Source organism: Parambassis ranga, chromosome 10, assembly GCF_900634625.1.
Source record: "Parambassis ranga chromosome 10, fParRan2.1, whole genome shotgun sequence".
NCBI classification, from domain to species: domain Eukaryota; kingdom Metazoa; phylum Chordata; class Actinopteri; family Ambassidae; genus Parambassis; species Parambassis ranga.
In genome coordinates, this window is record NC_041031.1 from 16,775,622 (window position 1) to 16,800,486 (window position 24,865).

A 24,865-nucleotide genomic window follows, 5' to 3' on the forward strand; every position below is an offset into this window, starting at 1 on the left:
GAGGCAGTGTTGTTTGATTTTGTTCTCATGCTCAGAGTTGGAGTGTACAGTTTTTTTTTATTGCTGCAGCCTTGCTACTTTTCAAGGACTAATTATTATTGCCATTATTTTTCTGCTGCTATACCTTGTGACTTTAACAAAGAAACAAAGATACAAAAGAAATGTATCCAGGCATGGAAGGAGAGGATCAGGGTAGAAAAAGGTAACGGTGAATTTAGAACACTAGTTTTATTAATGTTTGGTCCAGTAACAGTGAGTCTGGTGAGACTGTTGACTGTGAGTTTATGTGTGCAAATGTTTGGTCACCAGCATTGAAGTTTCACATATTTTTGTGCACTCTTAACTGCTTCTCAAATCTATTTAGTAGTAATCAATAATAATATTTCTGCTCACTGTGTGTCTCTGTAGGAGGACATGAACCTGAATGAAGACCGCAAAGCCCCTCTGCGTGGAAAGGACTTAAGCACCAAGCGTGAGATGGTGGTCCAGTACATCTCAGCCACTGCCAAATCTGTAAGTGAGAGAAGTGTGTTGTCTACATTAACTGAAGTGCACTGTGTGATTGTTGTGGGTGGGCTGAAATATCACAGCACATCACAGATGATCCCCCAGAATGAGTGTAACCTGATGCACTGCTTTACGGCTTGCTTTTATCATCCGTTCCTGCGCACGCTCACTTCTGCTGCCTTATACCACTCTCCATGCCTGAGACCCACATCTGTGATTGCAGTTTTTATTTTTTTCTCTCTTCATTTTGTCACAATCTACTGGAATTAAATTGTAGTCACTCACTCACGCAAAGCTAGGTGGATGGTCAGTGCTTGTCCGATCCTACAGTGTGCTTGCATGAAAATGTGATGGTTGTCTGGTTGTGGATTCTTGCATGTGAATATTGCCCAGTGGTGGTGGGGGGCTTACCTCAGTTTTTACTTTTTTGAAGAAGAGATAAAATTAAATTAATGTCTTAATATTTACTACATTAGGGGGCAACAACAGGTGAACCTGTTTGACATAAAACTGTGATTCACAGCACAGTGTAATTCTACTGTTGATTACAATAACATTAGTATTAATAAAATAGATAATATTTTCATCCCCTTTATTAATACAGAGTTGATGCCCAGTCACTCAAATTTCAAAACAGCAAGACATAGTTTGGTGGTAGCACATATTTATTCATGTTCTCATCCTCTTTTGAAGTCATGGCCAACTTGTGAGGTGAAATTCTCATTTAAGAAGGGAAAAAAAGTGATTTCTGCCCCCATTGTTTCTGGAACATAGTAGCTCTCCCTTGACATCATCATTTATTACCTTCCCCATTGTTATGGTAATTAACTGGCATTATTGATAATGATGATTATCCGAGATGATTGAATTCCTCACAGGGCCCATTATGCTTTCTGAGCACTGATATTTTATTCAAATGAATAACGTAATCTGTGTAGTCTAAGGACAGAGGACAGAATGTGATGTCTGTCAGCACCCTGCTATCACATTTAATAGGACTGAAGGAGGGGGGGTGGTTGAATGTCAGTGATAATGTATCTGCACATACAGATTCATGCTGGTTTACATGCAGTTAGACCACAGAACAGCTGTACATCCACATGCTATGTCACATACTAATTATATGTGAAGTCAACTTACGTCACCCTAGTAGTTTAGGGGATATTTGAGTATGATTACGACAGTAATGTGACATGGTATCGTCTCTATCTGAGAGACACTACACAGGAATATTTCTGTGTCTATATTTATTTTAATGTCTTCAGAGTTTAGTTAGGTTCTGCTACAAAAACGTATAATAATTGCTTTACTAGAATTATGGACCTATATAAACCTATAAACCTAATTAAATCCTTGGTAAAGCAGAGTTTTTGATTGTCATGGCCTTTTTGAGCAACTCCTTGAGAATCACGGTCTATGTGTACGCATGTGTGAATTTCCTATATCTGTTAAGAATGAGGGGTTAGACAGTATTTGTGGTTGCTTGTGGGTGCTGATGAACATGCAGTGTGGTCTAGATGAAACCACGTTAAAAGGGTAAATACTGACTAAATGTAGGAGCATTGCATTTTGGAGTTGTTGGGGTTTACTTTTCTTGCTGTTGTGCCTTCGCTGTGAAAGAAAAATGAATTTTTGAAGTTTTGGTGATGAAGATTTTATGTGCCTTTTACTTTACTTCCTGTTTGTCTTCAATAGGATTTATAAAAAGGTCTGTCTTTTTTATTTTAGCCAATGGAAGACAAGTTTGACATTACACTCAAATTAGTCTTTTTTAGACTTGGGTCACTTTCTGCTTGAACCTACAGCAGCTGCAGAGCATATAGTGTAGATTGGTGGAGGTGTTATGTGGACTTTTGCTTGTGGGCATGTGCTTTGGTGTTCCTCGATACCTTTGTGTGTGTTTCCCTCATAGCTTTCTTCTGTGCATATTCATTATGTAGGCATATCATTTAGGCTACAGTATCAAAACAAGCTATCTGGCTTGAAATGATAGCTCATATGAGAAAAGGCTGATTATTGCTTTGTTTGCTCTTGTAAAATATGTCTTTCAAAGGAAAGTCAAAGCTTTCTTCCCTCCCCTCTCTCCCTCATGAATTGCCACCTCTCTGTTAGTCTGTCACCAGGCAAGATTGAGACTACTCCCATACTCTACTAGGGTGCCTCAGCAGGAGTCTAGCAAATTACCCCAACACCAAATGGAATGTCTTTTCACAGGAGAATTCTATGATGACCCTGTTCATTTGAATACGAGCTGTGTTTCAATAGGTTCCAACTCTGCTTCTGCAGGAGTGTGTCTGTGGACATGTGTGACCATCAGCTTTGCATGAACACTTCCCTTCTCTTCCTCACCTCGTTTCTTGTTCTTTCTTCTGTCCATATAAATCTGTGCCAACCTAATTATAACTGCCAAAATTCATTTTTAACACAAAATGTCCTCACTTCTCAGACACCTACTCTGACTACCAACAGTGATTTTTTTATTTATTTATTTATTTTTCCCTGTTTGATTTCTAACATGCTACGTCTCAGGAAGGGTGTGATGGCAGGGTCTTGTAAGGGGAATTGTCCAGTGTAATTAATACAGTTTTACTCACATATTTTTTTTCATGTGACATCCATGTGCCACCTTCTTCTCATAATAAACCATGTGTTTACTCAGATCATTGATGCTGCAGTGAGAGCCCAATGCTCTATGTCACTGTATGTTCCAGTGCATTCAAAACCAAATTTGGCAGTAAAACTGTGCCGTTTCCCCTCAAGCTCCTCCCTGAATATTATATAAGCACACTTAAGATAGTGTCTGTGATTTTGGTCAAGCTTTTGTAAAATACGATTAAAAAAGATTTAATGTAGGTATCAACTATGTGGAAAATATAAATGTCTGCCTTATTGCATGCCATTCCACGATGCAGTATTAAAACAAACTACCCAGTCATAGATGGCACCATGGTGCAGTCCCTGGAGAGCTAGGAAATGTAGACATTGTGATTAAAAGGTGGAATTTGCGTGATCAGATGGTGGCAGGTGTAAAACAGACTTTATGTTTGTCATAAACTCTTGGTGGAAAGGATGGAGCTGGGAAATTAACCATCAAATGGCCACAGACCTGGAGAGTTTTAGAGAGTGACAGTAAAAGGGAGTTTTTTTCACTCATTTCTCTTAGAGGATGTAAAAACGCATCTCATTGTGTCCTATAACTTCCTGGTATCAAAATGCATTTCCTCAGAAACATGTTGCAGAGAAAGAAGAGCTCAGCCACAGATTAGAATACATTTATGCTGCTGACAGACACCCTCCTACTGTGAAACAAGCCCCACAGTTGCAGTAATCAAAATCACTTTTGCTACCTGCCACTATTGACAGATAACAAGGTTAAGCCCCAAGAATCGTGCTGACTGCACAGGTTCATGGTAGCTCTACTCCACAAATTTGACACCTGAAGCCCAACCTTAATGGCAGCTGATTGATTTCAGCCCAGAGAGACCCTCCGCAACCTCTTTGCTCACACTAGTCACTGTTTCTTTTGGGAGCTGCATCTGTGATCTATAACCATCACTCAGTCAGTCACAAGGACAATCATATTTTACCCCGATAATCATTTAATAAATCCCTTGTGTGGAACTGGCATGCCCTAAACATGTAAATTCAACGCTTCCACTGTTGTTGCCACAAGTTCTATTTTCTTGATTTACATAATTTGCATTTATCTGTAATAAATGTGTCCTTATTAAGGATTGGCAAATTGCAGTAGCCAAACACAGACATTATCTTAGCATGTGACCATAGTTGTAAAGTTTCTCTTATTGGCTTTTCAACATTTTTGTAGTAATTGTGTAGTGTGTGTGCTATAAATGTGCAAAAGGATTTTTGTGATGTCACAAAAGTTACGCTAATGCCTCAACTTGTAATGGAGAGGATTCTCTGGCCTACTAATGATTGTGCTGTTTGTGTCTTTTTGCACATTAACCTTCTCCGCTGATCGCTGCATGCAGATAACTGGGAGCAAAGTTGCGGTAAGTAGCCCATTATTTATTTGGATTCTGAATCTTGTTACTTCTGTGTTTTTCACCTACCCTAAACACACTTATACACAAACACATCCCTTTATCTTGTTTTCGAAGGATGTTGAACTGTTTAAAGGAGGTCATTTGTATGGCCTGGATTTTTATTGTGAGCCCTGATATTGCTAATGGGCTATAATTTGAAAAGGCTATAAATTGTCAGCACAACTCCTGAATGTAAATTGTAGCCCTTTAAAATGGGGGATTTTGAAATTATACAGACTGAAAATGACTTGGGTCGCCTTTTGTTGTTTGTTTTTTTTTTTTTTTTGCTGTTTCGCTTTTAAAATAGATTGCAGTGTTGTACCTAAATTAGCATTTGAATATTGCAGTACCAACAAAGAGAGATCACTTTCTCACACATTCTCATAATATTCAGTCTAATCCCTTTATCAGAACATGGTGCATCTAAATGGTTTTAATGGTGTTCATTTTGTCTCAAAAAAATACTTAGAATATATATCATTTAGGAGAACTTTGTGCAAACAGACTAATTTGTGCAAAACTCTACTGTGCAAACACACTCAGTAGAGCATTAGCGAGTCACAATATTTTTCAGCCTTCAACAGAGATGGACTACATTAATTTAGGAGAAGTATTCATGGCTATATATTTGAATTTGTTGTCAACAAATGAAGACAACAAGACTGTTTTCTGCCAGGTTATTCTTGCTTTGTTGTTTTTACCAAGGTTACCTTGTTTACTAAAGACCCAAACTAATTGGTATTGTACATTTATTGCCAGATCTTTTACATTTCTCCACACATAACATGCCAGGTGCTTATTTTGTCTGTAAGGATAAGGTTTTAAAAGTTTTAACGTTCCTATGGGTTCAACAGATGTTGAATTGTCACTTAAAATGGTGTTTCATTGCCTTTTGAGAATTGTGTATGGATTAAGAGAACTGTAAAGCTCAGAAGAAAAAACAGACAAGGCGAAGCAGTGCACTGTGACCTGGCCTTGGCACTACCGGCACCCTCAGACAAACCGCACTCTTTCAAGCATTTTAGAAAGACATTTTGGATCGATTGCATTTTCTCCTTCTTTCAAACTGTTCTTTTGTGCTTGGTTATTTCAGTGGGAAGAGCTTAGCTTGTGCAGACATAGATGGAGCAGTTCTCAATCAACAGAAGTGGTCACATTGTGGTTAGCAAATGGAATATGACATAATTAACCTCCGCTTGTATCCTGACTGTTCATCTGAAATCTGGTGACCTAGATTCATAAGTTCTACAGTGCTGAAGATGCTAGAGAAGCTTGCTATCAATAGATTTCTTCCAACCTAAGACCATAGTAAAGCATTTGTTCTGGCTTTTGTGACCTTCTGTGACCTCAACCAGTCCTGCAAGTCCTCCCTCGCAGATATAGCTAATTACAGAAAGCTATAAGCTGCCATTCTTAAATATACCACTAAAAGAGGAGGGAAAAAACAGAACAGTTAGCTTGGTTAGCCCAGTGTAGGTTACAGTTAGCTCCCTGCTTTGCTGGCAGATTCCCATTTTCACGCTGTCAGCGTGTGTCGGTGGGACAGAGTGCTCTCAGATGTGCTGGAAGGGAAGTGCTGGTTAGGATTGTCTATAGGGAAAACACAACTGTAACTCCTCTGTCTGAAGCATGAAATCTCTCTGGCACTTTCCCCTCTCCCAGTAGAGAATGAAGTGGGAATAGAAGATTGTGTGAATTGGCTCTAATCCACTCTGACCATTGTGTTAGTGTACAACACTGCTAAATCTCATATGCTCTCTCAAAGGCCTTAAGCAAGCTTGAGGAAAATATGAACAACACACATACCTGCAGTAGGTAACTACATGCCTGCAAGTAAACTCAAACAGATCAGACACCGCTGCTGGCTATTGACCATTACCAGGGCTTTATAGCTCCTGTCTCTGTAAAGATTGGCCTGATTTACGTCATAAGTCAAGGGCCATATTGTAACAATACATCAATGACTCCTACAGTGTTACTGTGAAAGTGGACTTCCGACTCGTCTTTCTATGCTCTGTAATTGACAGGCTTGTCAAGTCATACAGAATGCTGCTGAGTCTATGACTGTGTGTGTGTATGTGATCCATGTGTCAAAAAATGGCAATCTACAGACCTTAGGAAGGGAATCAATATCTGTATGACTGGACAGATGACTTCTTATTTCCATGGTAACATATTAGTCAGGGCTGAAATCAGGTCTGGTGTTGATGGTTAATTTGGTTATAGAAATATCCACTGTACTCTGTTTATTGTTGTCAGTGAAAGAAGCAAGAAAAATCCCAATGCATGAAAAACTACAATCTACTCTTTGGAATGCATCGCTGTTCTTTAAAGGTGTTTATCTGAGCATTACCTATACTTCTGTTCTCCTCTGCAAGTGCTTAGGAATTTTAAATAAATATCTTAAGGATAGAGGATTGCTGCATGTCCAGATGGGAAACAGGGGATACAGAAAGAGAGTTGCAGGGATATGAGGCAGACATCTGGCTCCTCTTTAACTCCAATCAAGTGCTCGTTCACTGTGCCAGGAGTGCTTTCGAAGGACCTTTGTAAAAAGAAAAAACTAAAAGAAAAACCGCGAGCCTGAAAGAAATCAAGACGCCTCCCTCCTTCATTCCCTTCTTTACCTTTTCAAACCACATGCCTCAAAAGACTTTTTGTTTCAAGCGAGCTATTAAACTAGGTGCTGAGGGTTGAGCAGATTTGATGTGGCACATGTCCTTGGTGCTTTAAAAGAACGGCAATGAAAAATTAATCAATAGCGTGAGCCTCCCATGCCCTGAGCTAGTGTTCACCATAGATTCTATTTTAAATTAAGATCAAGGAAACATGCTTTAGAGGGGACAGTTCGAATAAGATCTTTCTTTGATTGGCTGAAAACACATTTTAGAGTTCATCTGATTGACATAAAAAAGTTGTCTGGGAGTGAAATGAGGAAGGTTTTATTTGACAAACTACTGTTGAATATAATATCTGTGGATCTTTGGAGTCTGCAGTCATTTTAAATGAAACTTGCTACTGACTTTTTTTTTTGTGGTCTTTTTTGTTTCCTTAATGCACTGTCATGGTCATGTGGTGGATATACATTAATGTTCAGATAGTACTCCTGTTGGTAGAACACTTATCATCAGAAATATGAGTACACAACCTTGAAGTGTCAATAGTGTACCATAAGAAAAAACTTTTATATGGCATATATTCTTGACACTGGATACCAAAGGGCTTGCTTGTTCTGTAATCTCCTTGCCTTTAGTCTGTAGAAGGCATTTTATCTCAACCCATTTAAAATGAGATGATTGACTGGGCTTGACCTGGGATTGACTGGGAATCTGAAAGGATTTAATACACAAATGGCCAAATACTCAGATCGAACCCTACTTTTGCACACGCTTTCCTTTAGAATGTTTCTAACGGCTGATGTTACCATACCAGCTTCCTAACTTTGAACCTCAATATTATATTTTTCACTTGCTCAGTAAACTTTGAGCTACATCTCAGCTTTTGTGCACATTGAAAGGACAAACATCTGCCCAAGTAGCATTTAATATCTCCCTCACAGTTTTCAACATCGGCATAAACCTTCTCAAATAAGAGCTGAGGCCAGGCTCTTTTGCCCTCCTGTTTTTTTTTTTTTTTTTCAAAATGAGTGTGAAGCACTGAGTCAGAAGAGCGCAGATTGTGTAGCTGTCCAAGTGTTTCTAGTCTTGATGATATGCTTAACATGTGACAACATTCACTTTGGTGAAGGATGGGTGCGTCAGAACATTTACTTAATGATCTTGTTAATATTGTAATAGCTCATTTCGGAGTTGTCATGTCATGTTGAACTTTATGGTCCTCATGTGACTTATCAGTTAATGTTTCTTTATTAGCTGAAGCATGTCTTTAAGCATTCATGTAGGGATTGACCTTTGCAAGCTAAAAAAAAAACTGGGGTTTAACTGTGACAGTGGTCTGTATGGGAAGGATTAAGTCAACAACAGCTCTGAGCATGAGGAAACAAAACTTGTTTCCATCAGCATTTGTAGGCATTTTATTTTTTTGTTTTTCTATTATTTTCTTCCCTTGCTGGCTTCTCATACATCTCCTCTTGATACAACATATGTCTTTTCAAAGGCAGAAACAATCATTCCTCTTCAATCGAAGAAGAGAGCTGGATCTCGTTATTTTGAAGGGAACATGAAAGGCTCAAGTGGTCACAGTATGCTGATATTGGATTGAACAGTGGCTATGGCAGTGCTTTATATTCTATGTGTGTTTGTGTTGGTGTGTGCACCTCATTGTGTGTGTATGTGTGTGGTAAGTAGCACTGTTTTTCACCATGCACATCCGGTAGACATGCAGCATGGATTTAGATATTGTGGAGGAGACTCTATTTTAGAAAAGGACAGGCATAAAAAAACAAAAAAAAAACGGGATTCTTCGTTCTGCTGATTGCATATCTGTGAATTTTATGTACTGTATGCACATCCCCACGCCAGTGGTGGAGCTTGTGAATACTGGATATGCTCTCAGTTGTACATCGCTCCCCCACAGCTCTGTCACACCCTCAACAGCACTGTCGGCATGCTCAGCTCGGCAGGAGGCTCCTGCAGGGCCGCATTAGGCTCCATAAACTTTATAGCATATTTTTACAACCCGCCTCTCTGTATGCATCTACCATCACATCCCATCGCATCTGCTTTAACTGTTCACACAGCTGTGAAATTCTGTGTATCCCCATGTTTTATGGTCGCTTGCTCCTGCAGTCACTCCCAAATTTTTTATTTGCTTCTTTAGTTTTTCGATATCCCCTGCATTTGTGTATATTTAGTAAGTTATTTGCTTTGGTTGATAGAGTCAGCTTTTTTCCTCTGCTGGGGTATGTCTAGATTTGCATGAAGAATGCTTGCATTAGGTATTGGGATAATACACGGCTGTTTGTAACCTTGCCAGACTCTTATTTTGTCCATTTCTTACCAGTCCAAAGACTTCACACTCACTTGTGTTCCAGCGTAGGCAGTGCAGTGACCCTACTGATCTGTAACATCTAACTGTGTATTGAAAGGACAAAGACACAGTTGTTGACAGGGACCCACGGTCAACATAAGTGGAAACCAAAGTTGTAGATGTTGGGTTTGGAGAAAGTCACATTGATGGCCTGTTTATAATCCCCCCTACTCATGCAGTAAGCCCACCAGGCCCTGTGGGAACCCCTCACTGCTCAGCCATCTAGTCCACTCAGCACAACAGAGTGCTAACAAGGTATAGTCTCTGCCTATCAGCTATAGCGCTTTCATAGCACTGTCATACTTGGACGCGCAAGAATAAAGCCAGATAATCGCCTCATCAACAGCCAGGTTCACCCTGATTCCCCAGACAGCTCTCTGCTGTAATGATTGGTGACATGATCAAGGCCAGATCACTTGCTGCGTTATTGTCTGGCTTGCAGTTTCTTTTTAAGGGTACTCGGGAGAGATGGGCCATTGTTTGAAAATGGCATCCTTCAAGTTATATCACTCTTTAGTGTCATGTGGCTGGCTGGTTTGCTGGCCTTTTCTTGTGACTAAATGAATGGAAGAGTGTATTAATAAATAATTATAAATGAAGTGGTTATGTGCTTGATATAAATACACATGATGTCACTACTACTTTCATCCTGTTTGACATAATGTAGTCCAGGAGATGAGTCTTCCCTCTCTTGATCTTGAGTGAGCTGGCACTGCCTCCTCTGCATGTATTCTGGCTGCTCTCTGCACATGGTAAACAGCCAAACTGGGAGCAGCCTTTTGCAAATTACATGGTCTCATCTTTGTCTGCCTATTGTGATCTGCTTGATCTGAAGTTTTTAGCTGTTTATCAAAGCAAATTAACAACTCTGAAATAGTCTTGATGTGTGATTCACAGCAGTGATGATGCCATTGGATCTTGGGTAAATACAGTAACTGATATCACGGTCTGCATCTACCCAGACAGTCGCGACATCAGCTGCAGCTCTCCACCCAGTATTGCAGTACTGAAGGCCGGCACTTGGTGGCAGTGGGTGCCTATTGAATGGGCCACTGAACTGGTGCACTCTATAGGAGCTGAGGAGCCACACTGTTGCTATGGAATTGACCTAATGGGTTTCTCTCAGCCTATGTAATGCACTGCTATGTGTGCCACTAATGCCATTTGTTAGATGTCTGATCTTTAAAGGGAAGAATAAGTGTGAAATGGCTCAACAGCTATCAAATTGGTCTCCTCTGATCAATACTTTCACCTTCCTACTGGAGACAGAGGGGAAGGAGAGGCTAGATTCATCATTACTAGCTCTCCTTTGCACAAATTCAGAAGTGAGACTTCTGACATGGTGGAAGAAAGCCAACCTCTATTGCTTTGTAATGTTTATAACAATTTTGGACTGTAATGTAACATGTTACCTTTACACTGTTAACAACATTTGTTCTGTTGAGCACTCTTGTGTTCTTTTACTTGAATTATTTAGTTAGATTAGCCCCACATGGATGGACAGTTGCTGTCTCCTACCAACAACACCTCATTTACATGTGTTTACAGAACTACACCACTGTCTTTCCCTCTGTAAACCCCTTTATGCATTATGCCTGCACACTGACATCACATCACTGTCATTTTTTTTTATTTGAGAATTCCATCGCAGTTACTTTTCCTCAGAGATATGGACATGAAACCTCATCTTTCTTTTCTGACCCCAGCAGCCATATTTGCTTATTGACACACTTGACAAGACACAGCCTCTTTGGCCATGTGTGTTCTACTGAGACACGGTCTTGGTTGGGCCTGGCTTTCAGCTATCAGCTGGTTTATAGCATAGCCAGTAAATGATGACTGAGAGGGGCTGAATGAACATCTTAGCACTGCCATGCTTACTTTTTCAACTTCTTCCACCTTGTCATTCATCTCAGGTTGCCCTCACTACCATACAGCATCCATTTTTAATGCACAGCCATATGGTGGGCTTGTTTTTCTTCAGGTACAGTGCCAAATAAATATGAAGCAAGAAAAAAAATAGTGTTTATCCCTGCTGATATTTTCACACATATTGTAAAGGCTCTAGGAGGAAACACTACCTTTGAATGGGTCACTTACTAGATATTGGCCAGAGGCTGATTTGATGGCAGATGTATAGTGATGTCAAATAGTGATGTCCTTGATGTTGGCTATAGACGCAGCATGTGAGGTGACATCATATTATGTTGAGATGAGTATGTTGAGATACAGTTCACTTTATGTCCTGAGTGGTCCAGAGAAATTATTTTTTTTAGGATGCTGATTGGGTGGATGTCTTCTTCACAGCTGCGATGCTGGCCTTAAATTTAACATAGTCTGCAACTGAGTGTAAGAACAGCCCAGGATCTTCCAATGCAGAGCCCTGATGTGTATAATTACGCAGTCATTTAATAAGACAAGCAGCAAATTCAGTGTCATGTGTGAGGTGTTTTTCTTCTTTCCTGTCAAGATTTCCCATGTTAGCTTTCAGTTGGCTGTCTCTCCTGCCGATGGGTGTTGTTTGCTAGATTGTTTGTGTGTCACCTCACATGTCTGTGTGAGGAGGAGGAATTTGCCACCACAAAAGAATGAAATTGAGAGGGAAAAAGTTCCTTCCAAGCCCTGCAAGTAGAACAAAAGAATGGAAAGAAAAAAATCTTGATGTTATTATCCCAGCAACATCTTCTGCGCTTCTGATATAAATGAACTAAAGGTTCTAAAATTGTCATTTGAATTATGCCTTTCATCTCCCCATGGTTTTTAGTGAAGCAGTTCAACCCAAGTCTCTAGTGAATGTTTTTTCTTCCCCTGTTTGCATTTCTGAACAAGCGCCATAACTGTAATGAATTCTATTATTTTAAAACCAATTACTGTTAGTTGGGAGCTTTTTCACCGCCACTGTCTTGCTCTCTGAGGAATAGTGCTGTTGCAGTGTCGACTGCACTCAAACCCTGATGGTGTTTCTTTCTGTTTCCCTAACCACCCATACTAATGTAGTTTTCTAGTGTGTACAGTGTCTCCTACACAGTATGGATGTACATATTAAAATAACGGAAACAGCACAATGAAGAATTTTTAATTTTTTGTATACAGTATATTTAGTAGAATGGCGTTGTGTAATTGCTTAGAAGAAGCGGTCTGTGTTGGGCCATCGTTAATTAGCTTTTAGCAGTGATGCATTTTATGTAAATGTATTTTATTTTTAATTATGGCATTTGATAAAGTTGTTTGTCATATTATTAATGTCAAGTTTTTCATTAAAAACACTAACAGTGTGTTACAGTTACCTGTGGAACTACTAATTATCTATAGTTTTATTTAAAATTCAAAAGAAGGACCCATCTGAAAGGGTTTTCATCCTTTCCCCTTTTCTTTATTGTATGTAATAATGCTTTGGAGTCCAACAATGGAGTATCATTTAAACTCATGTTAGTGCACGCAGTCTTCTTTGTTCATGGTAATTATGTTTATTCGTGATCACCAAAGACTCGCTCAGACACTTCTAGTCGAACTATTAAGAAGTTTCTCTTGACGCTGCTCTCCATTATTTTCTTTTTTTTGTGTAAGACTAATTGGTTCCTGCTTCGTTCCTTAGCCAGTGTTTGGACTTCAGTCTTTTTGTTCAAAGTTTTTAGTTCTCTAATTGAGCCACTTACCTTCACTTACCTATTGAATCACCACTGTGCTACTTCTAGTTGTATACTTGAAAGTTGTGTTAAACTCTATAGAACTGAACAGTAATTCTTTTAAGCTCACTTACTTCAAATATGCAAGTGCATTGTATATTTCCATATAGCGTACACACACTCTAACAAGGAAGGAAAAAGAGATTTGACATGTTCACTCATTAAAAGCCAGCTACTCATTCTACTCTAACAATTGATTTATAGCTTATTTAATAAGCTTAAAGGTTACCTCAAAACAGATTTTCTCCATAATTGACCAATTTAGTGCCGCTCAATAAGCATTCATGTCAAGCTGAGATTTTGAGGTATCTCTCCCTCCCTTCGTGCACGCTTTTTCTTCTCATGCATCACTGTTGATATCACAGCGCCATGATTAGTTATGAGAGGAGGTGTGAAATATTCAACATGTTGTCTTTTTGCATGTTAAGAAGGTGGAGTTCAAACCTGGCCACAAAAGCTGCAGCATTAGTTAGCATCACTGAATGTTCTCCTAATTACCTCACTTTACCCAGCAGCTGTCTGCTATTAGGATCCTTTGTTCCAGATGTTATCTCATTAGAATGGCATTGATCATCCTAATGACTCTGGGAGAGATTATTGGTCCACATTAGTGTGACCCACTTGCCCCCCCCCCCTCCACGAGGTCAAACGACAAAAGCTCCATCCATCCATATGTTGAACTGACAGTTTAAGTATTGCAGCGATTTCCTCCAGTCATTGCAACTTGTATGTGGAATGTCAGCCAATTGGAATCAAAAATGGCTGAGAGTAGTGCAACATGCTATGTGTAAAGAGGGCAATTTGTGGACATTAAGCCAATTTTTAAAGTTGTCAGCAAGGCTAATGCTCAGTTTATACTGTTTCCTATCTTGATTTGACCCAGGTGCCATTGCACAAACAGCTTTTCTTTACAAATGGGTGGACTATGTTTCATTTTGAGAGTGCGACGGCTATCAGTTTTTCTACCAGTTACCTTGTCTTTGAAAGCAAGGTTTTCTGAAGCAAGGATGTTTGCTATTGTGTACTTGTACATTCAAAACATATAATAGAGGTGTGATTCAGTATTCAGAGTCACTGGTGATATTGAGTGGTCTCATTCATATCATGGTACAAGGCTTTCATTTAATGCATGTCTGTGTATTTCTGTTTGGTTTGCTGTGTGTTTTTTGTAAATGGGCTGCTGGTGCTGTGATAGGAAAAGAAGGGGCATTTGAGTCCTGATCTCACACTTTGGTCTCTGATTATTTTTGTGGGCAGGCAGGGTTTTGCCAGGGCATGGTTGACAGCTAAAAAGCAAGCAGTTCCCTCTCCTGTCATGACAAGCACAGAGTATCGAAGTACACAGAAATCTGTGCGTCTCATCTCTTTCTTGTGTTCTTGAAGCTGGCCATTTCAGAATTCTGTGAAGCCATTGAAGGATTTTAGAGTGTAAGGACAGAAAGAAGAAGATCGAATGAAAGGTTCTGAGTAGTATGGGGAGATGAGAAAGGAGGCAAAGTGATGGGAAGAGAGTAGCAAGATGCCTAATTACACTCTGCGGCCTGTCTCTTCCGCAGTAGTCAGCAGTGTAACTAATTCTGACTTGACCAGTTCCCACAGACTATAGGGTGAACCTGCCACAGTGCGCACCTATGGTCAGCTAATTTCCAATATAACCCTTAGATCTCTTTCCCACTGCGTGAACACCTATTGTATTAACATGGTGCCTCTGTTTTATACCTTAGACTCAAATGTGTAGTAAAACAATCATGCTTAATTGCATCCATCTCAGCGGTTCAGTCTTCAAGTTTTCAGGCTCCACGGCCTAATGAAAACGGCGAGGCATCCGTTTAATTATAATGTACTCGCTTCTTATCGAGGAGAGATTGTTTTTATTTGGAGCCTTAATGAATTTCTCATCAGTTTGTTATTAACATTGTGCTATCTGGGGCTCAAGTGTGGAAGCAGCCAATTACATGGCTTTGTTCTCCCTGATGGACAAGAATTTCTGCCTCCGTTGAGAGAGAAATAACTTGTGAAAAGGCTGTGGGAATAAACAGAAACTAGATCTTCCCAGAATTTATGGCCCAACGGTCTTCTGCCTGGGGGTGTTTAAGTGTTTCTTATAAGATCTTTTGTACTTAGCTAGCTAGGTGTGAATTTCTTGTATCAACTAATTCATCAATAAATTAGTCAGGTATTGGATGGCAGCTGCAATAAAATGGCTTAATTTAAAGATAGCAACACTGCTTATTCATTCATGATGAATTTTTGACATGATGACCTCATATTCCATTGTCGGTGCACAGATTCACTTTACCTTGAGTGGAATAGGACGATATGCAGTGAAACGAGGACATGTCATGAAATTTGGCATTCTTACCCTTGACACTCGCTGCATGGCCTTCCTTAACCTAAAACGCATTTACAGCTAATCTAATGGGATATGAAGGGAACATAATGATGTGTGGGCCCTTGCTATTTGCCTTTGTTCACAAAACACTTCCCTAGTTTATTGCATTTTATGCTTGAATGGCTTGATCACTAGTATTATGGCTTTGTAAATAGGAGTCAATAAATTACCCTCTGATTAAAGACGATGCCCTCACTTTAGGTGTGAGAGCCATTCGCTATGCATGGTTAGCATGAATCTTTTGTGTGTACTAGTTTAATCACTATAATTCCTCTTTCATTTTTAGCTCCCTTCATCTCCATCACTCTTTTCCCTGACAGTCAGAATGCGGCACATTTTTATGCAGAATTCTGGAAGGCTCTTTTTTTGGTGATGATAGGAGTTTCACATGCATTTAAATGAGCCTGTTATCTCTCTAAACATGATCTTTAGGTCCACACACTGCCAGATATCTGTCTACTTTGGAGTTGGGCGTGTTGTTTTATGTAAGACTGGAAGCATGCTGTTAACCTCTCTCTTTTTTCTTCTATTTACTGATGTATTCACAACTCACACAAGGCTTGATTTCAGTTTTATAAGACTCCGTTTTCAAATGGAAGGATATTGGTTTTGCATCAATAAAAACAACTGCAACTCTTTAATCTTTTCAAGAAAGCTAAAATCACACAACCTTGTTACTCAAATAATGAACTGCCCTGTCTCACAGGAAAAAAAATGTTGTAATAGCACAGTTCCAAATGTAATAATTTGGAAAAAAAAGTCTATTGTTGGGATGGGACTTGTTCCAGTCGGTTTTGTACCAAGTATAAATAGTTTTTGTTGAATACACCACAATATATGTAATGGGGTTTGTTAAACTCCTTTCCTCCTGCATAAGAACCTCACTCAGACCCTTTAACAGCTGGCTTTTGTTTCCGAATGGTAGAATCTGGATTCATTTGTGGATAAAATGACTTTGCAGTTGTCACAGAAGTATATGAGCTCCTGGCAGTAGTAATGTCAACATAGGAAAGATGCTAATATTGTCTCAAAATTCAGTAGCTCGGCCACAAATTCCTTTTTTATTCCAGGTTAGTTAATTTCATGTCTGTCCCAATGCAGTAGATTTTATTTGCTTAAGCAAAAATAATGCAAATGTGGTCCAGAACTCTTCACAAACTTTATTTTAGCATGTTATTAATGCTATGCCTCTTAATTACTGCTGGCCCCTTTATGTTATTCATAAATGCAGCTCCTCACTGGAAACATAAAGTGGAGTTTGGATTATGGAAAAAACAAGGATGTGGTAAATAACAAGACAGATGGTCCAGGTCTGTTGACAGAAGCTTCATGCATGGCAACAAGGGAAGAGAATTGTACAGCATTTCTGCTGACCCTGTGCTTTGGGGAAAGAAAACTGATGACATCCCCCTCTACCCCAGCTACCCTCATCACACAACAGGCACTCTCATACAGGCACACACACACAAACACCTTCCCAGCCCACTGGTTTGTTTCATGCGTCTTCAAACCTCAGTCACACTGATTGATACACTGTGGAATAGCCTCAAGCTTAATTTTCACATGAAAAACCATACAAGATCCCAAAAGCACAGAAGACTTGCTGGTCATTATGTGACTGAAGAACCACAAGCTACGCAGAAATATAATCTTTTGTGCCCCTCTCTCACAAACTGCCACTTCATGCTCCATTCTCTATTTTCCACTAATAATTGAAAAAGTAAAAATAATAATGCAAATTAAGTGTTTTATTGTGGCAGACATTTTTATTGATTGTATGTAGGTCTAATTTGGGCTCTGTGACCTCACTTATGGCTGCATATTGAAATGCATATATTATGAGTAAATATAAATATTAGATCCCATTCTTCTGTCTGGCTCAATACATTTCTATTGAATGGGCTGAGCTGTGTTGCAGGTTGCAGCTCAATGTTCAACAAACTCTGACAGCAATTTTGACTGTGCTGCAAAGCTCATTGACTGTCATGTTGTTGTACACTAGTGCAGATATATATATATATATATATATATATATATATATATATATATATATATATATATATATATATATATATATATATATATATATATATATAGATATAGATATGTCCTATCTGAAGGAAGCCTTAAGAAATTTTAGCCACTGTATTTTTTTTAAGATGGATTTTGACACTTTGACAGATTGATTGTTTTCTCAATGGTTTCCACACCCCAATGTGCTTCTGTTCAGTGCAGGTGTCTATTGGTAGTTGGGATTCCTCTGCCAGGTTTACATCCTACCCCCTTCAGTCTGGATTAGCCCCACTGCTGGAGGAGGATAGGTGGAGGGAGTCAGGAGGATAATGAGGGCATGGGGTGGGCCCGGGGGCAACCAGCAGGGCCCAGCTAGGTGGGTCTGCTTGTGGTGCTAAGCTGCTTAACTCACTCCATCCTAGCTGGCATCCTCAAACTCGCCACACATTACTTTCGCACACATGTGAGTAAGCAACGGAGGTCCGGCAGCAGATGTAATTCAGGTAACCACACACTAATTATATTGTGTGATGACCAAACATATTTTATTTTCAAACATGTGCATGAACCTAACCACAATTATTATTACAGTCCATGGAATAATGAAAAAAATGCTAATTTAAATAGCTGTTTTTTTCCTCCTTCAGCTTTTTCACTTTAAACATTATATGTATTAGCTACTGGAGGTTACCATAATAATGTGCAAACATGTAGGATTAGAAGCCTAAGAAAAGATAAAGTCAATAATTACTATGCTATCATAGTTTCAAATTATACAATTAGGAGAAATGCTTCTGTTGCTTGGCTTTTGGCCACAAGTTGATTTGTTCTAAATTAGATTGGAAGACATTAATGCATGCAGCTGAAAAGTAGCACCTGTGAATCATATCAAACAGTTGTCAGGCATAACTGATACCTAAGTTGGAGGAGTAGGCGGTCTCAATCTATTAATAAATGGCAAGTGTCATCATTTCACTTTCAGGTTTGGTGAATTGTGGGGGATTCATTAAGTAGGAGGCAAAGGTACAAGCAGCAGAGTTGTCTGCACATTGCAACACACCAGCTTGTGATGTTGTGACAGATGTCACAGGACAGATTGATGCTCAGTATAAATGCTTTTATAACTTAGGGCACAGGCACAGAAATGTTTGTTGTCATCCATTGCTCTGCTTCCGCTCTTGACTCAGAAAGATTCTATATCCAGTGTTATTTATTTATTTATTTATTTGTTTGTTTGTTTTGCTGTCAACATCAGCCACGTAGGCTTAGTCTTTTTTTAACACATATAGATTGAATCTTGCTCATCAACTTAAATGCCCTTTTGCAACACACACACACACACATACACCTCTGTATCTGTCTTTGTGGCTAAGCCTTTTGTTCTTGGCCGGGGAGAAACTTTGGCCATGTGTATTAATGCCTACCTCAGATCATTAGCATAATGGGACCAAAACAAAGTTTTTTTTTTTAGCTAAGCACTCAGCCTCAAACCATTCATGTTAAACAGTGTACTGGTGTCAAAATACAGTAACATATTCATTGAGTTAGGAGTAGTATGTTCTTTATATTGAAAGGTATTGATCTAATTGAACATATATCTGTGGCTGAAGATGCACCAAATTAGTTTAGATGACATTAATTACCAGAAACAAACCAAGAAAAGAAAAACATTATATTTACCTAAAGACCTATGATTTATAAAGGGCTGAGTTAGCAAAAATCCATTCCCGACATTAAAAAGTGTTTTTTTTCCCACATGCAACAAGATTTTCCATTGTTTTCTTGGCTACCATGATAACCATGATAAGTCCTGGGCACATAGCTATTAAACCAAGCACCATCATGATCAACAACTGTTGTTATTTTTCTGATGAGAGTGTTTATGTTTTACACGTGTTGTTCTGTGAGAAGTGTTTATCTACATTGTAGAGAGGGGGTATACAGTATGTCTGTCTACACTCAGTAATGTTCATGAATTTATATACTGTAAGATGCATAATCATGAAGGTCAAGTGTGCATGGTAGAGACAAAGATAAAAAAAAACAAGTGAAGAAAAGCAAGAACAATCTCAGGAATGGGAAGAGAGAAATTTGTTCCCAAAATGTATCAGTACGCATACATATTGGTATGTTTGTGTTACTGTGAGTTCAGTGGTGCTCCGGGTACAGAAGAGATGTCTGTCATTCTTCTGCTCTAGTCCCGCCTCTATAAATAGAAGTCTCTGTACGCTGCAATTCCTGAGGGGTTTTGCACTCTTTTCCCATTTTTTTTACCTCTCCATCCCAACCCTCCCTCCTCTTTCCTCCATTCCATCCTCTGAATCTGTTAGGCAGTCTTTTATCAAACAACCATATTCTGATGCAGAATCATTACTGCACGATAAATCCTTTTGCTGTTGATCACACACTTGTACACTACATAAAACACTTACATGCTGTATGGGTTGATATCCCTTATCCTTCATCTCTCTTATTGCTGTCTTTCAAGCTCGTGTTTGGTCTTACATAATTCATTTCAACCACTTAACTGAAGCACTTCATTTAAATTTCAGCACAGGTTTAAAGTTACACGAGACTAACCATAGCCATTTAAATATGGCAGAAAGTGTTCTCAGGTAGTCTCCCTTTCCCTGCTAGGTTGCACTGAGAAGCAGATATTTTGGCTTTTTGGCAGATTTTACTTGTAAGTGTCATTCACAGTCAGACAGCATCAGGTATTAAGCTTCAATACTGTGTCACTGCAGAGTGTGACAGCTTAGGGGTAGATGATGGTTTTGACACCTGGAATTAAGTAGGAACTAACCAAGTCAGATGGTGAAACCAAAGTTTCTGCAAGAGCTGCATGAGGTGTCTGCTATCCTTGACTTGCTCAGATAGCTTGACATTCCATATGGTGCTCACTTGCATGGGTTAACGACATCGACGGTGTGATCTTTATGTCCTAACAACAACATGCTGTTAACAAAGTGATGTGTTTCGCTCAGAATATTCTTGGTATATCGGTCCCATGATCAACTGCTTGTTCTTGATTGTTGTATCTCAGCCTACTTTTTTTTATCCATACAGACTCAAAGTGGCTCATGTATTTAATGCAATGCTTCATAAAACAACCTGCAATATTTACCGGAATGTTTTTAATTATCCTACTAAATATGTTTATTGGATTGCACAATAAGTGTTTTAAACAGCTCAGCATCAAGGCTTAATTAGCAGCAGTGCTTTCAGATTAAATAAGCTACGGGTATGCTTATTTACAATGTCAGTATTATTAAATAGCCCGCTAAATTGAAAACATGTTGTGACAGAGAATTTTGTGGCCATGTTGGTAATTTGTGGTAGGCTTCGGAAGTCAACCGCCAAATCTAAATAATGAAATTTGCAGAGTGCTTGCCTTCCAAATAATTATCATCAAGTGGGACGTGACGGCAGGAGGCTCCAAGGGTTGATGGGAGCTCATCAGGGAGGCCAGCCATTTACTCCAATCGACACAAAGAGCGCCTGCTCTCCCTCAGGTCTTCCTACCCACACCCTGAGTTGCTGACTGTAGGGTACTGCTAATTAACTCGGTGAAGATGAGCTTTCTGCCACAGTTGTCTTAAACAGTGCTCAGGTGTGAATGCACTCCTATTTGGCTTAATGCCTTTTTAGCTGTTTTCTTTTCCCTGATTTGTTGTCTTTGGAATGCCTTTCACTGTATTATGCGTTTGTTTTGCTCTCTGCTTTTCATTTAATCTAATTAATCATACTGCTCTGCACTATGTCACTTTAGTATAGTCACTGTACCATGCTCCTGTCATGATCCACCTGCTGACTATTTGCACTGTTTACCTTCGTACTTGCACTAATTTGCACCCTTGTGCCACCTCACAGATCCATATGTGGTACCTGTTACACTGAAGTCATATCAGGGTCTATGTTGTGTTCATACAAAATGTGCACACATTGTTCTGTTCATTTGTATTTTGTAAATTCATGTCAAATTATAGCCCTATTTTACTTTAGATTACACTTGTTTTACTTTACTTTACTTTATTTTATTTTATTTTACCCCATGCATACTTCTTATTATATGTTACTTCTTTTATGTATGCACTAAATCACCAAGACAAATTCCTTGTAATGTCAAACCTCTTCACTTACATGGCAAAAAACACAATTCTGATTCAGATTTTTCAGATTTCCCTGTTTACAAGTTCAAAAGTGCTATCACAACAACAACAACAACAACATAACTACCACAGAGGGTTGATTAATGCTCTTCCTTGTATTTAGTCGCAGCTGCCTTTATACCTCTCATAACAGTGTCTGCATCGTTTCTGTAATAATATATTTCTTTCTTTATTGCTTCTTATTATTCACTCTAGGGTAACCTGTAGTAAGATTTTTTTCTTCTTCTTCCGCTCAGTTAATTGTCTTTGTGAGGACTTAAAGTAGCTGTGACCTGGTCATGAAGAAAGGAGACACCGAAGGTAATTACTGAGCGGAGTGTTTTTTTTCAATGAGGATAAGACAATGGAGACACCATCAATAAGGACAAACTTTCCTCAACCCTCTCGCCACACACTCTGTAATGAAGACCTTTGCTATTGGCTTAGATGGATGAGGGCAGCTCTCTAAGAGCGAGTGAGCAGGAGGCAGGTAGATGTTTGTTTAGGGCTATCTCATGTTGGATATATTGGAATGGGAGTGGGCCTGTCCGATAGAAAGGCGCATTAAGACCAGGGTGATTAAGGAACAGAGTTGATGGAAAACGAAGCACTATTGACAAGGCTTTGTCTTCCCCTGGTCTCCCTTGTGCCCACATTGATGCCCCTGTCTAGTCTCCCTCAGGCTAAGCTACCCGACTGGATTCACAAAACTTAAGAGGGATTGATTGTTCTGCAGCAATTTTCTATGCAAGCCCAGGCCAGCAAATCGATTTTCCAGGTTTCAGGAGTGGTGGTCTTATGTGTATATTACTGTTAATCATTATTCTTCCCTCTTCTTCTCAGCCAACTGATGAGTATGACCAAAGTGAGCAATTAAGACCCCTGGTGCAAAGTGGATATATATATTCATATTTTGAATACACACACAGTATGAGTTTTACACTGCTACACACATACCAGCAGATGTGCAGCACACCTCAGTCTTTATTCTCTCATGTTTTCTGTTCACTACACACAAATATAACAACTGTTACACATTTATGCATATACTTATCATGTACTTTTTATCAAACACACACACTGAGACATGTACACACATACACAAACCTTAAAATTCACCCAGAGAAGCTCCTGCATGGAATACAGAGCCAATGCTCCCAGACTTGAAAGCCTCTCCACTGCCTCAGATGTCACATCAGCTCGTTCTGTCTCTTGCTCTCCCCCTCCTTCCTCTACTCCTTTCCTCTTTCCTATCCTCTTTCATCAGCTGAGCCTATCTTTTGACACTTCAGAAGGTGTTCCTCACATGCCTGTCACCTCTCCCCTCCTCCACTAACACTTTCTTCCCAGCTCTCTATCGAGAGCATGCGTCTGTGTCTGAAACTTATGTACTTTGTAGAGTTAACGCTTTGGCGTTTGCATCACCTTGAAGTTGGTAAGTGGTACTGAGCGGAGAGACCGATCTTTAGTGTTTAAAGAGAGAAGAGCTCTGAAACATTCTGTGTTAGTGTGGTATGGTGAGCACGCAGACATCACACTAAAGAACAGGGGAGGGAAGTAACTGCTTCACCTTTGTACCTGCGCTCCCTCACAACTTTGAACAATAGGCTGTGAAGAAGGTAGAAGGTTAGGGACTTCTGTTTCTCCTTTCTGTAACAAAATACTTTTTACTGTGCTCTGCAAGCCTTTCTGTTTTAGTGTATTCCTTTTAAAGACAACTTTATGTATGAAGCAACCATGAAGTGGTTTGAAATGATCATTTTATAGCCTGTAAGCAAACAACAGGAAGAAACGGGAAGAAATCTCATCAGGAAATTTGTGCCAAGCATGTTACGTTTTACCTAAATACAGTAATAAAATAATGTATATTCCTGTGCATGGATCATAATGTATTCCCCCTGAGAGAGCATACCACTATGTAAACACATTGCTGTGTGGGTTTGAGCTGTGTCGCCTCCTACACGCCTGCTTTTAGGAGCAGCTTGGCTCAGGCTCAAAGGGACCGTGTTACCTACCAGTATGGTTGGATGTGGCCTTTGGCACCAAGAAAATGTGTTCAGCTGTTGCCGCTCTGTGGTGCATGTGATGATGTGCTTGCTTGTATGTTGGTTCTTCTTACATTATACACATCACCATATCTGTTATCTGTTATACAGTCATAGATGGCAGGAAAGAATGTTTTGTGTGTTTAGTAATGTCTAGTTGTATACGTTATGTGTATTAGTAGGGCTTAAAGAAACTGGGGCAGGGTCTGAGGACCATATGCTTGGGTTAAGATTGCATATAGCTCCCTGTGAACTTATGGCTTTATGACAATAGAGGTGGCTTTTCATTTATGGTGTTTTCTGTGGCCCGTGTTGTTGGTATACATATTCACTGTATCCTTGCCAGTTGGAGTAATGTTTACCTTGTAGAAGTAGATTAGTAGTAGTAGAAGTAATTTTAGCAATTACAACACACACATTTGCTCATACTTCCTCACAAGAAAAAACAAAATTAAATTGTGATGGTGATTGAAACATCTGGGGTTTATGTATCTATGCATTTTGTCACTAACAGTGAATAAAACAAAAGTAAAGTGACACAAACTCTAATCTCCTGGATAAAACCCTGGACTCATGACTTTTTCTCACCAGTATTGTCCCATATATGTACAACATCTTATAGTGGCTGGGAAAGTCCCTGATATGCTGATTTGTAATAACAGATCGTCTCAGAAATGTATTAAGCAACCAAAAGTCCTTCACAGCAATTTTTCTCTGAGCTGTAGCATCTAGCCTTCACCTAAAGAGACATCATTGGCTCTAGCGGCCTTTCAGCACTGTTTCCTTCATAGTCAGACTTGATGTAGCAGAAGCAGGGTTCCATTTCCATGGTATTATCCTCTCTACATGTAAAACCATAGCTTCTACCAAGGCCTAATCCCCAGCATGGGGAAAGAAGGCATTTTAGATTTATTAGTTTTTTTTTGTACGAAGCTGAAGAAAGCCCTAGGAATGCAGTTTGTGCCATGCTGAGATCAGTATGTGCGCAATGCACACAGACACAATAGGATTTCAGCTGGTCGAGTAAGAGAGATAGAAA

General features: G+C 39.4%; 1 protein-coding gene across 5 annotated transcripts in view; it reads left to right on the top strand.

Moving 5' to 3' along the window:
* The window catches only part of diaph2 (diaphanous-related formin 2), a 327,687-nt gene that overhangs the window by 19,411 nt on the left and 283,411 nt on the right, over positions 1-24,865 (top strand). For 4 of the 5 annotated variants that reach the window (XM_028415521.1, XM_028415525.1, XM_028415523.1 and 1 more), the window contains 2 exons: positions 409-513; positions 4,500-4,520. In XM_028415521.1, coding sequence (XP_028271322.1) covers positions 409-513; positions 4,500-4,520 — 126 coding nt within the window. The remainder of the gene's footprint in view (positions 1-408; positions 514-4,499; positions 4,521-24,865) is intronic. The other variant, XM_028415522.1, reaches the window with a different exon arrangement.